This window comes from Danio rerio, chromosome 21 (assembly GCF_052040795.2).
Source record: "Danio rerio strain M-AB ecotype USA chromosome 21, GRCz13ab, whole genome shotgun sequence".
NCBI lineage: Eukaryota > Metazoa > Chordata > Actinopteri > Cypriniformes > Danionidae > Danio > Danio rerio.
In genome coordinates this window covers 34,887,675-34,905,830 of record NC_141041.1, presented here as the reverse complement: position 1 = coordinate 34,905,830, position 18,156 = coordinate 34,887,675, and the positions used below count along the sequence as shown (strand labels likewise).

The 18,156-nt window shown below is 38.3% G+C and overlaps 1 protein-coding gene and 2 non-coding genes across 5 annotated transcripts; 2 read left to right on the top strand and 1 right to left on the bottom strand.

The window, feature by feature from the left end:
- Positions 1-3,034: 3,034 nt before the first annotated feature.
- tpst1l (tyrosylprotein sulfotransferase 1, like) lies at positions 3,035-13,248 on the top strand. Of its 3 annotated transcripts, XM_087299356.1 has the most exons (4): positions 3,035-3,291; positions 5,634-6,765; positions 12,332-12,530; positions 12,619-13,144. In XM_087299356.1, the coding sequence occupies exons 2-4, from the start codon at positions 5,930-5,932 to the stop codon at positions 12,733-12,735; spliced, it is 1,152 nt and encodes a 383-aa protein (XP_087155482.1). In that variant the 5' UTR covers positions 3,035-3,291; positions 5,634-5,929; the 3' UTR covers positions 12,736-13,144.
- Positions 13,249-15,903: 2,655 nt separating this feature from the next.
- trnaw-cca (transfer RNA tryptophan (anticodon CCA)) lies at positions 15,904-15,975 on the bottom strand. The gene has a single exon. It is a non-coding gene; the product is annotated as a tRNA-Trp (tRNA).
- Positions 15,976-16,505: 530 nt separating this feature from the next.
- On the top strand, positions 16,506-16,577 carry trnae-cuc (transfer RNA glutamic acid (anticodon CUC)). The gene has a single exon. It is a non-coding gene; the product is annotated as a tRNA-Glu (tRNA).
- The last annotated feature ends 1,579 nt before the right edge of the window (positions 16,578-18,156 follow it).

Below are 18,156 nucleotides of genomic sequence, written 5' to 3'. Positions count from 1 at the left end.
TCTTTAATATTTCCTTTAATATCTTTATTTAACCTCAAAAGCTTGCATAGCAGCAAAGCTAGTACTAGGCGAACTAAAACTGTAGAATTGTGTATCCAATTTTGTACTTCTAATGAAAGAAAATGGCTGATCATTTGATTGGCTAGTTTCATATCATTTAGAGCAGAGATGCCCAAACTAGGGTCCACAGTCCAAAGTTGGCCCATGGCAACTTTTGATTTGGCCCACCATCCCATCTGAGAAGAGGAGAATGATGGGGATGGTTTAGAGATTGTGATTTCAAATTTAATGTAACCTTTTATTTCTTTTTTTTTTATTGTTAAGCTACAAAATAGCTAACTGAAATTAATCATTTCTATTTAAATGGTGTCAATTTATCAGATTTAGTTTTAAATGTGCAGAATGTCAGTAAGTAATGGTTTCTATTTATTTTGAAATATTAGGAAATAAATTAGCAAATTACCTATGGCAACTTAAATGTAAAATAGCATGGTAGATTTATCTTTGGCCCGTGGCTATTAATGATATTTGGTTTTTGGCTCTTCATATGAAAAAGTTTGGACACCCCTAATTTAGAGCCTTGTCAAGCTGCATTGAATCTACAGTTTTGATGTTCAAACCACTAAGCACTATAGACTTCAAGAAAATAGAGACAAACTCTGCACACTTTCCTCATCCTCATCTTTTTGATGAAAGTTTTTATATTGATATGTTTGTCACACGAATTATACACGATTGGCCCCAATATACCACAATTTTAATAATAGAAAAACAATATCTTAAAATTATATAGAAAATAATGTAATATGATTATTAATATATTCCTGTCTGCAGAATTCTTCTCAGGAGAACAGAGCTTGATATACTGTGCATCCGGAAAGTATAGCGCTTCACTTTTTCACATTTATGTTACAGCCTTATTCCATAATGGATTAAATTCATTTACTTCTTCAAAATTCTACACGCATTACCCTACAATGACAATGTGAAAAAATATATTTTTTAAATTGTTAAAAATATATATATGTAAAAAAAAAAAATATATATATATATATATATATATATATATATATATATATATATATATATATAAAGCTGAAAAATCACAGGTACATAAGTATTCACAGCCTTTGCACAATACTTTGTTGATGCACCTTTGGCAGCAATTACAACCTCAAGTCTTTTTGAATATGATGCCACAAGCCATTTTCAGATCTCTCCAGAGATGTTCAATAGAATTTAGGTCTGAGCTCTGGCTAGGCTACTCAAGGACATTTACAGAGTTGTTGTGAAGCCTCTCCATTTATATTTTGGCGGTGTGCTTTGTGTCATTGTCCTGCTGGAAGATGAACCATCGCCCCAGTCTGAGGTCAAGAGCACTCTCAAGCAGGTTTTTTATTCAGGATGTCTCTGTACATTGCCGCATTCATCTTTGCCTCTATCCTGGTTAGTCTTCCAGTTCCTGCTGCTGAAAAACATCTCCACGGCATTAGCCTGGTGATAAGTGGTGCCTGGTTTTCTCGAAACGTAACACCTGGCATTCACTCCAACGAGCTCAACTTTAGTGTCATCAGACCAGTGAATTTGGTTTCTTATGGTCTGAGAGTCCTTCAGATGCCTTTTGGCAAATTCCAGACGGGGAGTGGCTTCCGTCTGGCCACTCTTCCATGACGGCCTGATTGGTGGATTGCTGAACAGATGGTTGTCCTTCTGTAAGGTTCTCCTCTCTCCGCAAAAGAACACTGGAGCTCAGACAGAGTGACCATTGGGTTATTGATCACCTCCCTGACTAAAGCCTGGTTTATACTTCTGCGTCAAGTGACCGGCATAACCCACGGCGCCTGCAACGCGTGTAGCTGTGCATTTATTCTTCTGCACGCTGTCTCTGTTGGTCTGCATTAACACTTCCGAAACGCTAGTTGGCAGTGAGGTGTAAATGTTCCTCTGTGTCGAGTTTCTTCGGTGCTGTTTTGCTTTTCCTGAACACTTCCTGGATGTACAAGTGGCTCAGACTTGCTCATTTTTTGAGAGGTGCACGTCAGTGACGCCGACGGCCACGGCGAAGGGCTATGCGTCAGCGCCGTAGCATACTCCGGCGTTTGACGCAGAAGTATAAATCAGCTTTAAGGCCCTTCTCCCCTGATCACTCAGCTTAGATGGCCGGCCATCCTGTCCTGGCGGTTCCAAACATCTTCCACTTACGAATGATGGAGGCCACTGTGCTCATTCGAAATTTTAGAGCAGCAGAATTGTTTCTGCAACCTTCCCCAGCCTTGTGCCTCGAGACAATCTTGTCTCAAAGGTCTACAGACAATTCCTTTGTCTTCATGCTTGGTTTGTGCTTTGACATGCACTGTTGAACCTGTGACATATGGACATGTGTATGCCTTTTCAAATCATGTCCAATCAACTGAATTTACCACAGGTGAACTCCAATAAAGCTACTGAAACAGTTCAAGAATGATCAGTGGAAACAGAATGTACCTGAGCTCAATTTAGAGCTTCACGACAAAAGCTGTGAATACTTATGTACATGTAACTTTTCATGTTTTTTACTTTAATAAAATTAAAACAACTTTAAAAAGTCTAGAATTTTGAGGAAATCAATTTTGGAACAAGGCTGTAGAATAAAAAAAAATGTGGAAAAAGTGAAGCACTATTAATACTTTCTGGATACTCTGTATGAAGAGTTCAGACAGAAAAACGAAGTGCTGACTAAAGTTTCCATTGAAAATTATAATTTTTCTTAGATTCCTGTTTATGTTGAGTTATTTCTTTTTAAAGACATTTAAAAGAGTGTATTCTTTACAATAAACTTGACATTACTGAACCTACAGACAGCAGCCAGATAATAATGCTAATTTATGAAAGAAATTTCAAATGCCTTTAGATGTTTTTGCATCTGAACTCTTCATATATTCTACATGAGTTTGATTTATGCGAGCAGCAATAGCCATGTCAAAAAGAGAAATCCAAGCAGCCAATGAAAACCATTTGATGACAACAGACGTTTGCTGTAGCCAATGAAATTGGAGAGTTGCGGTGTAGCGCTGTGGAAACTGGTATGAATTCAAGAGCACTGCTGGTAATCACTGGGGTTTATTTGCTGAAAACTGGAGCTAGTCGACAGCGATTATTTACATACAGACAGAATTCACGAGAAATGTGCTCGCGGTGTCAGATTCTGAGTCTCCTGAGAGCTTTATAGCTCCATTTACACGATCTGTTCGTCTGCATTTCATCACGCGATTCTGGAGAATGTAGAATTCGAGGAGTTGTGCTTTCTGTACGGTAAGCCATGACACGTTTGTGTTCCTGCTAAAATGTTCAAAATAATAGAGATGTTTGTGTGTTTTATCGTGTTGTGAGGGCGCTAAACGCATACAGTTTCCTCGTCGCAGGCCGTCAGTCGCGCTGCTCGACAACTTTCATCTCAGGTAACGTTAGATTCGGTCCTCGATTTACGACCATTTTATTCGTGTCTTCGCGTCAGGCAGCTACTGCATATGAGTGAAATACTGTGTGCAAATGTATCTACATCACAGTTGTTCGATGAAAAATGCCTTTAGTTGTGCTTGAACTGTACACGGTCACTCGTCGGGCTGACCACATATTGTAGCTCTCTCGACTTGTTGCATGATTGCAGTACGTGCACGTTTCCCACAAATTACACGTATGACGTTTTTATTAGCTTTTTGGGACATGGAACCTTTCTGTAATACCCCAAAAATGCCATTTTGTAACGGATAATGAAGTACCACCAGACATGAGCAACCAGTCAGTAAGATAATATTGTTTAAAGCTTTTTTTAATACGTCGGTTTAGGCTAAAATGCTTTCTTTTAGTTCTAATTTAGAAAGAAAGGACCAAGTTAGTTTTTTTGTATGTTTGTTTGGCTGAGGTGGGAAATAGTTTATCATAACGACCGATTATCATGATCATTTGCTCGCCCAATGGCGTGAGCCTGGAGCTGTTTGTTTGATCGACCAATAAATTTGGAGGAAGCCTGTTAGTCTCATTTGTAATTGATGGCAAAACTTAATCAATTTAACAAATACAACAAACTTCTACAGAAATGTAATTTCGCAAGAGATTTTTTTGATCCCAGTTCATACACATCTGTATAAAAACAACTAATTGTATTATTTATGTCAGGACAGTATATATTGTTTTTTCAGGCCCTAAAAAGCAAAAACACGCAAAATGTTTACGTAAAAATAGTGTAATCACCCTCTAAATGAGCAGTAACATGTCAGTCCTTAATAGTTTACGTGACACTAAGTGCTCAAGTTCATTACAAATGTATTGAACATTTTTAAAAGCCAGCCTGAATATGTGTCTTTTGCCTTTGCGTGGCTTTAGTTGTTTCAGCATATTTTCTATAAATTTACAATCAATGAGTTGTGATCTATTTCTTTGTTAACAACTTTATGTCGAGATTGCACTCAAATTTCTGGAACAATTTTCCTTTTTAATTATTATTTTGTTTTGTTAACAATAAGGCAGGTGACAGGTGTTTTTGTGACATACATTGCAACAAAAGTCAACCACAGACGCTGCTTGCAACAGGATGTTTTGGTGTTAATGGGCTTTCACTTGTACATGTTTTTTTTTTTTCTTTGTTTTTTTTTTCAAGTTTAAAGTTCATGTGTGTGAAAGGTGTTGTAGAAAAAAACAGAAGCAGGAAGTATTACCTGCACACATGGAGGTACAACTGTAACAAAAGAAGTAGATCACTACTGGGCAACCACATTCACTTAAAGTCAAAGTAAACAACATCTACACTGAAACATTTTTTGTGTGTAAATATCATTTTAATATCATTTTTTGTTAATGAAGACTGAATAATAATATAATTATTACATCATATAAACCGTGTTAAATATTTTAAGCCCAAAAGGTTTTGAATCTTTGTACAAGATTATTCTACATTAAACTTTTATCACTTCAAATTGTCACTTTAACTAGATATTACACCTACAAGTAGGCATGGGACCATAACCTACGATTTTTTTTTTATTGACGTTTTTTGGGGGTTTTTTTTAGGACAACATTATGTCCAGCAGAAAGGATATCATCCAAAGACGACATTTTAAATTGTATAAAAAAAAATTCTGTTTTTGAAATAAGTGAAGACTGCAGAAGTCAATGATTTTAATTTCTGTTCCAAAATATTTTAAACATTTTTTTAAATGTGTGGGGGAAAAAGTTTGTTTTTACCCAGGCATTTAAAAAGAGCTTATTTTAGACTAGAGCAGTAATCACAAAACCGTGAAACAGTAATATTTTTATTCTAGGTTATAATGCCATCAAAATCTTATATCAGCCCATGCCTTCACTCATCTACGAGAGTGTCAAGATTCACATCTTCTCCACAACATGTTTGATTTGCTAGCCACGTTTTACAGGAAGTTTTCCTTTGAAATGTCAAGGCTTGCGACTCCAGCATAGCTCTTAGGTTACAGCACTCAGATTGGCTAATTGTAATTGTTTAATACCATTACTGTAATGGTGTACTTTAATGGTATTAGATGTGACATTTCATGTAATGTGAGATCCACATTAGTGGCCAATGTTGAAACTGACCTGACAAAATATGTTGTTGAAAGTGTTTTTCCTTCCCATTTTTACAGGCACAATGGTGCTGACAGAGAATATATGGCTTGATTTACCATGTCTGAGTTTATTGAAGCCTCAAGCAAAGCCCAGAAGACCTGCTGACTGAGGAAATAAAATCTCCCATCCCTTCCCTCCCCCCCAAAAAACTTTTACACTTAAGTCGCCTTTTACATTCCTTCACCCTGACGCTTTTTGGAAACATTCACTCCGTCTTTCCCCTTCCCTGACTTTTGCCCCCACCTGCAAAATCTGTTTTACTCATTTTGTTATTTTTCCCCCTACAAGCAAAGTACTTCCCTAACTGTAAGTCATGAGAAAACAAACGTGCAATGTTCTCCTAGTCTGTGGGGTCATCAGCTCCATCACAGTATTTTATCTTGGCCTCAGTACGATAGAGTGTCCGAATGCCCGTTCTCGTGCATCACAGCATGGGTGGGTGGTAAACCTCCACACCGGCAGAAACCTTAGTGACCCATTACAGCTCCCTGAGGAGTACAATGAGGAAACTCCTCTCATTTTTGTTGGCGGAGTCCCTCGTAGTGGCACCACACTAATGCGGGCTATGTTAGATGCCCACCCTATCGTGCGGTGCGGAGAAGAGACCCGGGTCATCCCTCGGCTGTTAGCCATGCAGGCAACCTGGAGTCACTCGGCACGAGAGCGGGTCCGTCTGGATGAGGCTGGTGTCACTGATGATGTCTTGGACTCTGCTGTACGTGCGTTTCTTTTGGAGATCATAGTAGGGCATGGGGAGCCAGCGCCGAGGCTCTGCAACAAGGACCCATTTGCTCTGAAGTCCATGTCCTACCTCTCAAAACTCTTCCCAAAGGCGAAGTTTATTCTCATGCTTCGTGATGGCAGGGCCACCGTTCACTCGATGATCTCCCGCAAGGTTACTATTACTGGGTTTGACTTGACAAGTTACCGGGATTGTTTGGTAAAGTGGAACCGGGCGGTGGAAGTGATGTACGACCAGTGCCTGGCTGCAGTGGATGGCAACTGTCTGCCTGTCCATTATGAGCAGCTTGTGCTGCATCCTGAGCGGGTGATGCGCAGGCTCCTTAAGTTCTTGGATCTGCCATGGGACACTGCTGTGCTGCATCATGAACAGCTAATTGGGAAAGTCGGAGGAGTTTCGCTGTCAAAGTAAGTGATTTATTTTATTTGACATTTATTTGATTGATTTATCCTATAGGCCTCCCAGTGTCATAATGTTCACTATGAAAAAAAAGTTTATTAATATCGCCAAGGCTACATTTTACAAGTGTTATTAGTAATTTTACAGATTGCGCCATAAGCTACATAGCAATGGCTTAATACACATCTTTATAAAGGGTTTTTAGGTTCACCCAAAAATTATTCACCCTCATGTCGTTCCAATTCCCTGAGACTTTAATTAATCTTTGAAATACAAATTAAGATATTTTAGATGAAATCTGTGAGCTCTCTTATCCGTCATGGAAAGCAGTGGTCCTGATGTGTTCAAAAAGGAACCAAAACCCTTATCAAAATTTTCTATATGACTTCAGTGGTTCAACTGAAATCATACAAACCTATGTCTCATCTTCTGTGACAGGTCAGGGTGAACACTTATGTGCTATGTAATGTGTTGCCATTAGAGTCAGCAGCACAACACACAAGTGTAGCATTGCCCCTAGTAAACATGCACCCTAATGTGTTGTAGTAGAAAAAAGTAAACAAGTCAGAGGAGCCTTATGAACCTGAGCACGCTTGTATCATTGATGATGCACCTGTTCAGTTTAACAGGAAGAAAAGCGCTCTCGCTCAGCACAGGGGAGATTGCTTTAGTTATATAGTTTTTGTTGTTTGGAATGCAGTGACACGCAGTCAAATATTTTGCCGAACGGGGGGGTATTCCAGAAAGCAGGGTTAACTTACCATCTGCTAAAACCTAAACTCTCGGTTGATTTACCCAAAACCTGCTTACCGCGAGTATGTTGGTTCCAAAACAGGTGACAAGAGTTAGTTAAATCAACCTCCTGAAGATAACCGCGGGTTAATGCGCGTGCACGGCACACACCTGAAGGCATTTTCAGTAGATCGCCGAATTCACGAGTCACCATAGAAAGTCACGGTGAGAAAAAAGGGCAACGCACTTTACAGAGGCGAAGCTGGAGGTTTTAAACACAGAGATTACACATCTGCTTCAACGAAGGAGAGAAATATAGAATAAGATAAATAAATAGATTAAAAAATAAAAAATAAATAATGAGAAACTTTATTAGTTCATTAAATTACACATGCCACCTTCCATTTTATTGTAATGATAAATTAAACTACTCTTTAACATCCTTTTTGAGTATGTTGTGTAACCATTCATGCATTTATTTTTCTTGCCATTAATTTCTTAAGGCCACAATATGTGTATTGACTAATAAGGCTTATAGAAATTGTAATCTTTCTGGAGCTAGAACTCTGTCCAAAGTCATTAAACACAGAAACATTATCATAAAAGGTAATATTTAATTACTGGAGCTCTTTATTTAACACTCTAGAATATTCTTTCTGCCATGCAGCTAATAGAAAGAGGCCTGTCTAACTGCTGTGTCCTATAATAAAAGCTTTTAAATAAAGGATTTTATAATAAAGGAGTTTTTGACTTAAACCACACACTCTGTCACTGTTGTAAGTGATTGTTGTCAGATAGCTTTAGGTTCTTTTTATTTTGCATGCAGACAAAGTTCCTTCTGCCTCAACTAACAAGCAGTGTAAGAATTTTCTGCACTTTTCCATATTTGAATATTACTCTTGGATCACAAAATCTTTTATCTACATATTTAAATTCTAAAGTAGCTGTATAAGGTCCATCTTCAAAGATAAAGTCACATGAGCATCAACTTAAGGTGAGAAATATATATGAAAAATATGTTACACGTTAAAAGGTGTGTGTATAAAGCAGTGTACAAAATCATTCATTTTATTTCAGGAAATGAAGAAATGAACAGACCAAACTATTTGATTAAACAGTTTTTTGACTAATTATATTTTTCTTAGCACTCTTCCATCTGTTTTGTCTGCTTGGGTCACTGAGATTTCCTCTGGGTCAGGCTGCAGGTACGTGTCATCGTATAAGGCAGAAAAGGGTATCTTTTGTCCTCCAGCAAGTAACAATGTAGTGCCCAGTAATGATTCTATTTTATAATACAAATATAATAAAAATAAACATTGTGTTAAGCAACTTTTGCTTTATAGTTTTTTTTTACTATATTTGTATTATAAATCAATATCTGTAAGTGAGATTCGAACTCGCTCCGTTGTGCGCTCCGTTGTTCTTTATCGACGCACTGTCCACTACGCTATTCCCGTGCTCTGAATCATCAGTGTAATGATACGCAGTAATGTATGACCAAGGAACTGTACAAAAGTGTAAAAATCAGTTCAGTGCCAGGCGTACTGTACAGGTGGTCCTACTGCCACATTGTACAGTTGCCTAAAATGCCCTGATGCGAATACAAAGAGCTGCACTGAATGTTTTTTATGGTAAGCGCAGACCCGCGGTTTGTCACATTTGATTTCAAAAAGGTTTGTTAAATACATTAACATTATGAATTTGGTTATGAAAAAAACTATGCACTTATAACCCTCTCACAACAAAAAAACTTGTATCTGTGCGTCCACATCCATTAATATTCTCATCAAAAGAGCACGCAATGCTCAGTAAACTCTCTGAAACAGACAAACTCTGAAACATAGCAACTTACTCTCTGAACATAACCTGCTCCGGAGCAGGTTATCTTCAGAGAGTAAGTTGCTATGGCTACTTAACATACCCAGAAGTTACCTCCGATTTTGGAACCAAAGTTGAGGTTATCCACCTACTTACTCTCAAACTTACCCGGGTATGTCACATAACCTGCTTTCTGGAACAGCCCCCGGATCCACACTCTCATATATTATCATGAAAGTCATCGTGCTGCACATATTAAGAAGTTTGCTGAAGGTGCAGCTGTTGTGCAGTGAGGGTTTTCATCTTTAATAAACTACGACAGTTTACATTAATTAAAGTAAGAATGATTAATAAATCCATATGAAACATTTCTTTAGTTTTGGGCTCAGGTGCTCTTTGCACTCACACTACAAGCGTACTGCACCAAAGCCTAACCGAACCGCATTTTGGCACACCTCATCCCACCGGGCCAGGGCCAGCCAACTGAACCTCACCTGGGCCTAATTTGAAGCACTCACACTTGTTAAACGAACCAGGAAATGCATCTAGGCACAGTTCAGATAGCATAGTGTGAGTGCACCATTAATGGGTGGGCAAGATTCCTGTTGATGTAGTGAAGAATATGTCCAGCCTTGCCCCCATGCTAAGTCGCTTGGATTACGACCCTCTGGTCAACCAACCAAACTACAATAGCCTCCATGTCTTATATGAACTACACGAATCGTATCCATATCCATGTTTGTTTGTTAGTTTACTCGGTTATAGTTGTTGTTTGTTTGTTTTTTTGTTTTTTTGTCTACTTTATAGTTTGTTATGTGACTTTTAGGGTGCTTTCACACTTGGTCCAAAAGCCTGGTCCAACCCAAGTTTGATTGTCCCCCCTCGGTTGGTTTGTGTGCACACTGCTGTTTTTCCTTCTGAACCCCAGTGTGCTTGCATCATTAAGCTGCTGTATTATGTACAGCTGTTGCTAGGTGACGGCCACTAAAGCAAGTGCTAAAATGGAGATGTACGCATATCACAGTCATTCTGCTTTTACTGAATCTTTGGTTTTGTTACCAAAACCAAAATACAGAGAGGCACTTCTTGCGCCTATCTGCCACAAAAACATAAAAAATTATCAGAACAGCATGCGCAGTGTTGGGCAGTAGCGTCGCAACAAGTATTGACGCTACTAGCTTAACTACATTTCTCAGTAGCATGGCGGTAACGTTGCTACTTTCTAATTCAAATAGCTTTTAAGTACCGAAGCTATTTTGTTAGTCAAGTAGCACAGTAGCATACACACAAGCTACATTTACCGATCGCGGACCAATAAGTGACGGCACCGACATTCGCAGAGCTGTGAGGCCAGTGTCTAGTCAATAAAGTAAATCCATATGATGACGACAATGACAATTTCTTCTTCTTCCTGTTTTATGGTGTTTGACAAAAGCTTTTGGTGCGTTACTGCCACCTTTGGTGAAACTTTCTCGATGGAAAGATGACTGAGGGAGAGGAGTTATTTCTGAAGCAGAATTCCTCATGACCATACCTCGAGAAGTACATGTTACAATCCAATAACTGATGCTGTGCTTAAAAAAAATTTAAAAATTATATATACACACATGCACACACACACTATAATGCTTATTTCAAAATATTTCCCTTGACTATAAATTATTTTTTGTTTTAGCTGTTATATACTATAATGCAATTTTGTTTAGTACAGCATATTATTTACAGTAAATAACTAAACTGAACTATTATGCCTCCAATATTTTATTGACAGTTTTATTGATCACCAAGATATGTTTGACTTGGGTTTAAGTTGCTTCGATTTAAAAATGAAAATGGGGGGGGGGTTAGCCTTTTAGTGTGTTTAAGCTACATTTTAGGAAGACTAGCTAATAGCCTAGCTCACTACATTTTTCAAGTAGCTAGCCCAATACTGATCACGCGATGTCTGCAGAAGTCGTTTTTGGTGGAGACAAGCAGACATTATCACTGTTTGCACTGTGTCAGACTTGCTTGTCACCAAGGTGGGTGATGCACAGACACACACACACACACACACACACACACAAACACATGAATGAACGTTATGAAAATGAGAGTTTGTTGTATAGCTGGCGGTTCACTTTGGTTATTTAGTACGATTGAATTCATATCAGACATGAATCGTATAAGAGTTCACACAGACAGTACCCCAGACCACCTCTTTCAGGTGTACTCTGGTACAGTTCACGGTGCGCACCCGAGTTCAGAAGACAGCGTTCACACTAGCTAAATGTATCGTACTTTGACGTCAAAAGACGAAGGGTCTTTTCTTGGGATTTGAGCTAAACAGAGTATAATGAATAATGACCCTGCCGGACCAGAATCTAGACTCTAAGCTGGAGTAGAAGTAGTGAAATATTGTTCCACATTACAATTAAAAGAATTAATCAAATGTAGTAATAAATTACCTTGAACTAGCCAACTAATTAATGGCCATGTGTTTGTTTGTTTTTTGATGATGACACACAATGATATTGCAATAATTTATTAAAAAAATAACAATAATAATCAGCTTTGAGTTATATTTGTACTATTCCAGTCCAACCAGGTCAGTCATTTTCATTTGCCATTTCCGTCTACACCTACAGCTTCTGCAAACAATGGATCAGATGTACAGGTTCATGCTTCCTTGTCAAGTGCTGGATTAGCGCTCTCTATGTAAACACACACCTATGTTGTAATGCAAGCTAAAGTTAAACAGATGATTAGAAGATAAATGGTGTGTTTGTTTGATCAGCAAGCATTTTCAATTTTAAAACCCTCTGGTGAGCAATTAGTTGGCTGCAGTCCTATAATAATGGAATGACATCTCCCAATGGTATGCTTCAATGATATTTAATTCATCAGTACTGCAATTTGTACTGTGGTCACTTTACACACTTATTCTGTAAAAAGCAGATTAATTTAATTTCATGATATTTTAGACCAACATTAGACCAGTGTCTCCAAATATATGCATGACTTGTTCATTTGTCTATCCTCCAGGGTGGAACTGTCAACAGATCAAGTAGTGAAGCCAGTGAATACAGAGGCTCTGTCTAAATGGGTGGGCAAGATTCCTGCTGATGTAGTGAAGGATATGCCCAGCCTTGCCCCCATGCTGAGTCGCTTGGGTTACGACCCTCTGGCCAACCCACCAAACTACAACAAGCCTGATCTCTTATATCTGAACAACACAAAAATAGTAAGGCCGATCTAAAACTGAAAGGTCATCTCTGTGGATACAACCTGTGAATATTTGGAAGCAATAAACAATGTGCATTTTTTTGTAGCACGCAAAGTCTCTACTTGAATTAAGAACATGTATTGACAAAACGGAGTCATTGTTTCATACAAAAACTACCATTGTTTCATACAAAGTGAGTTCTAGTTTTAATGTTGTATTTTAAGTCATTTCTCAATTAAGTGCATTTCAGATGTTTTGCTGTTTGTACCGATGTTATGATGTTGTTATTAATGTCAGTCCGATGACTATAAGGTGGCTTTTGTCTTGTGGTTCTATTTGTATGCATGCATGTCACAGTAAATGTGTCCTAAAGAGTGATTATCACACAGGAAACTATGTTTGTTGAAAGAGGAAGTCAAAAGTTGCACAGAAATATCACTATTTTTCTCTGACCGCAGGAGAACTAAGTAAGTTCCAATCTACAAAGACAATCTAGTTTTGCTGTAGGTCTTTTTACTATGAGTTTACGAATCACATACTTGATGAATGTGGTCCACATAAAGGTTTCTGGACATGAAGCCTGGACAATAGACAATGTTCCTTCACAATAAAAGTGATATTGGTCCATCTCATTGCATGCCACTTGTCATTGTATATTAAATCTTGGTCATTTTACAAAAAGTGGGTACAAGTCAGGTGAAAAACTTGCAGGATGCAATAAAAATGGATTGAACTATTGGAGTGACTTATTTCAAACAGTTTAGGACAGGGGTGTCCAAACTCAGTCCCTGAAGGCAGGTGTCCTGCATAGTTTAGTTCCAACTTCTTTCAACACACTTGTCTGGATGTTGTAGTATACGTAGAAAGCTTGATTAGCTGGTTTAGGTGTGTTTAGTTTGGGTTGGAATTAAAATATGCAGGACACCAGCCCTCCAGGACAGAGTTTGGGCACCCTTGGTTTAGATGCATTGAGGTGACCTTGTTCTGCTCACAGTTCAGCAATTAAACATTAAAACATTACTCCAACCTAATGGAATCTAAGGGTGCTTTCACACCTGTGAATCGATTCAGTTGTTCCGAAACAGAGATTACAATTGTTACATTGTTGCTCTTTGCTCTTGGAGTGGTTCGCTTTCACACTGCAAAGTTTCTAATCGGACAAAAAAGCTAAATCAAGTGACGTGCGAGTAAACTCTCCTTACATTGGTCAGAGTGTCAGGGTTTATTTTGCAGCGTCCCGCTAAGACTGTCAGGAGAGGTGGTGGTTTGGTGGTGATTGACAAGGTGCGCGCAACGTGTCTGAGGAGAGACGCGGTGGGGAGGGGTGAGAAGGGTGCGCGACGATGCCTATTTGAGGACCCGGGAGTGAGACGCGAGATTACCGGAAGATTATCACTCGTTTGCGGGCATCCGGAGACTCACGAAACTTCCCGTCCTACTCAAAATTCTCTTTTCATATAACCGTATGCCTACTACATATCCATAAAACACTGTGATATAACCGCGCTCGGATCAGATCGCTTTCTCACTGCAATCGAACCGCTCCAGGGTTCGTTTCAATCGAGCCGAGACCACCTCATTCAAGCGATCTCGGAGCGATTACTTTGGCGCAGAACAGAGCGCGATTGCCCTGTTCACATATGTCAAACGAACCGCACTAACTGGGCAAACAAGACACGTTCCGAAACAAAAGTGTAGGTGTGAAAGCACCCTAAGTGAAGTTTATTTATAAACTAATTTCGAGAGGATCACGTGCTTATGATTGCTTGCAGCTGGTTCTGCATTATTCAATTAATGATTCACTAATCAGACGATTCCTAAGCTACTATAAATACCCTCAGTTCCATTAAACAGCCATCTTCATTTTCAAGAATCCCCTATTCCTTTTCTAGATGAGTGGCACGGTGGCCCAGTGGTTAGCACTGTTGCCTCACAGCAAGAACATCACTGGTTCTAGTCCTTACCAAGCCAGCCAACGTTTATGTTCGGAGTTTAAACGTTCTCCCTGTGATCAAGTGGGTTTGCCCCGGCTTCCTCCCACCGTCAAAAAACAAGTTAAGGTAATTTACTTATCCAAATCAACACCATAGACATGCTCCTAAGTAGTTATCTTTTAGAAGCAATCACTATCTGTTCATTAGCTACTAAAGCAGTGGAGTTCTTGAAATCTACCTGAGCTCAAACTCCCCTCTCGCCTTGCAAATTGGAAAGACCCCCGGGCTTCAGGATCTTATAAGCTCAGAGCTCTCTCTCGGGACAGCTTGCCAAACAAGCTTTATAATCAATCATCAGCTAAGACGAGTGAACTCTTAAAAAATATTACTTCCAGTAGATCATGAGTCTTGAATCAAGTCTATCTTGACATGTTGAATACAGTGTGCTGTGGGGAATACAATAAAGAAATAATCTGGAGGATGAGCTAAAAAAAGCTTTGGATATGCGTGTAATGACCAGTGTCACATTAAAACACCAATTGCAACATTATTTTCGTGATGGATAAGAATAAAGCACAAATCTAAACACATCTTGCTTAGTTTTCATTATGTAAATGGATTTTTGTACGTAACCTTGTTATTTCAAGTGATGTGTGTTGGTTGTTTTTTATCAGGGAAGTCAAACTCCAGTTCTGGAGGGCCATGTCCATGCTTAATTTAGCTTCAACCCTAATCGAACACTTTCATTATCAAACTTTGAACAAGTCCTTCACATTTAAGCTAAACCTTTAGGGTTGGAGTTAAACTCTGCAAGGCTGTGGCCCTCCAGTGACAGAGTTTAACAATTTTGCCTAAAACACAGGTGTCAAACTCAGTTCCTGGAGGGCCACAGCTCTGCACAGTTTAGCTCCAATCCTAATTAAACACACCTGATCAAGTTAACTGAGTTCATTATTTTTGTTTGATACATACAGATAGAAGCATGTTGAAGCAAGGCTCTAAAGGGCTGTGGCCAATCAGGAATGGGGTATATTCACACAGACTCTTAATTGCAATCAGCCAGCCTCAGAGCTTCCAGTTATTTGTCATCATATACAAAACCTTTAAAAGATTTCTGATTTAAAAAAAAAAAAAAAAAAACGTCATTGCCTGGCTGAGATACGATGTAAAGTGGGTATCAGACCAAACAAGAAGCACATCATTAAATTATATTTTTCATGCCATTTCTTTAAAATACCCCAGTATTTTCAATGGAGTTTCTTTGCTAGCCTGCTATAATGACGGCACCTACTTTTAAACGGTCTGTCGTCTCTTTTGACGCTTTAACAACCAAATGGATGCTTAAGTCTATTTAACTGATTAAATTACAACATCAATTACAACGGGAAGTTTCTCAAACCGGAAATGCGTTCCGTAATTTAAAACGTTCACATATGCGGAAAAAAACAAAATGCAGCTGACCCCGACGTGATTTGAACACGCAACCTTCTGATCTGGAGTCAGACGCGCTACCGTTGCGCCACGAGGTCCTGTTGAAATTTGTATCAGACAAATTATATAACCCTGAAAGTGGTATATGCGTCTTAGATATATTTTTATCGTTAGTGTCATCACAAATAAACAACTTAATATAGTCTTTTGTCCTGTCATGCGTGCGTAACATGATTGCGTTAAATTGTGAGAACAAACCACAAAGGAAAACATGCAGTAAGGTTATTCAAAGCACAGTCGATGCCTTCAGGAGAGAAAAGGGTTATTTTGAAATCACAAAACATTTCCTAAAGTTATGTGCCTAAAAGGCATGTTTATCAGAATTAAACTTTGGTGTAAGTTACCTGTGTCAGATTAATGCTGTTTCCCGGAGAGACTCGTTTACAAATGGTTGCCTTTAATTATTGTATAGTTTGAAACGTTGGAAATTCGTGCTTTATAATAAAATGTAAATCTATGATTTGTAATCCACAAAAAATTGCAATTAGAAATAGATTTATGCAGGAAAATTGCGTTGCAGATTTTTGCCCCTATTACTTTAACACCAATGTTCTCACTTTCATACATCTCCCTGGTGGTCTAGTGGTTAGGATTCGGCGCTCTCACCGCCGCGGCCCGGGTTCGATTCCCGGTCAGGGAACACATGTTTTTAGTATATTTTTATTTATTTTTATTTTAATACTTCCTTGTTATCCATGCAGAAAACACCCTCGTCAAAACAGTGTGTTCAGAGATACAATCGGAATAATATGAAGATATGAAAATATAATTTTTATGAAACAAAATACTATTTGTCAATAAATTACAAAAAAATGTTCAGACTTTCTTCTATCTATCACGTTTAACAAGAAGTGAATGAGTAAGCAAAGATGGAAAGAATTTTCATATCTGGCTGAACTCTCCTTTAATATCTTTTGAAGAAGGATATTCAAGATTTTAATGCTCATGGAAATCCTGCTATATTCACCTGTTAAATAATAAACACATACATGGCCAATCAATCACACGGCAGATTCTCATGCATTAAGACATCTATGATACGTTGAACATTGATGACATGCTGAAGTTCAAAGCAAGGGTCATAATAAGCAAGAAGGTGATTTAAGTGGTTGTGAGGGCTAGATAGTATTTGAGAAGCTGGGGTTTTCACACATAACCATCTCTAAGGATTTGTACAGAATGTCTCAAAAAGAGGAAAATATCAAGGGAGTAGTTATGTGAATGACAATGCTTTGTTGGTGCCAGCTGGTCAGAGTAGAATGACCATACAGATTCAGCTGATTGGAAATCAAACATTTGTAACAGCAGGCTAGAGGTCTTCAAAAGTGCACTTCTGAACACAACACATCCAACCTTGAATCAGATGAGCTACACAAGCAGAAGACAAATTGGTGACACTCATGTCAGATTACAATGTAAAGGGGGCTACAATTATTACATTTTAAAAATCACAATAGATTTAATAAGCCTGACATTACGAGTTTCAGTTTTGCCTGTGTCATTGAGATGGTAACATTGGGCAAATTTGGCATAAACATAAAAGCATATCTGACATAGGATCAAAAGATGTTATATGCCTTAATAATACAATATTTTATGCAATAATGATGTCGTTTTCTCTAGTTAATAAGATGTGATGCATTGAAAGGTTTGTGTAATCTTTTATAAGAACCTTTTTATTTATTAAAAAGCCTTACAGTGGAGATGTTTTGTAATCTGTCAATAATGTGACCACATTTGCTGCCAATAATGTTACCACAATTTCAAAAGTAAAACAAAATATTAAACAGATCACACGTTGGTCTGTTTAAAACATGTTTTAATCCTGATTTTGAGAGCTGTGTACTCTTAAGATTTATGCCACCAAGCCAACTTTTTTGGCTAAAAAGTCAAGTAAAATTGTCAACTCTGTTCTGTTACTGTAATTCAGGTTCTTGATTTCAAGTCTGTTAAACCTAATTTAGTCATGGCTATTATTTATTGTTACTACTACACTCTTGTTAAACGTATAGCAATTATAAAAGCAGACTGTTGCTGTAATAGTGTTAGGGATATTTTCTTGTCACACATGCATTATTTCCTTGGCACACCATAGCTTAGAGCTATTTTTGTTGACCATGTGTACCCCTTATGGCCACACTCACCACAGCTAGTGATGACTAGTTAAACCAGAATGTGCCATAAAGAAGAATTAGGTCTGATCTAAAGATTATTACAAC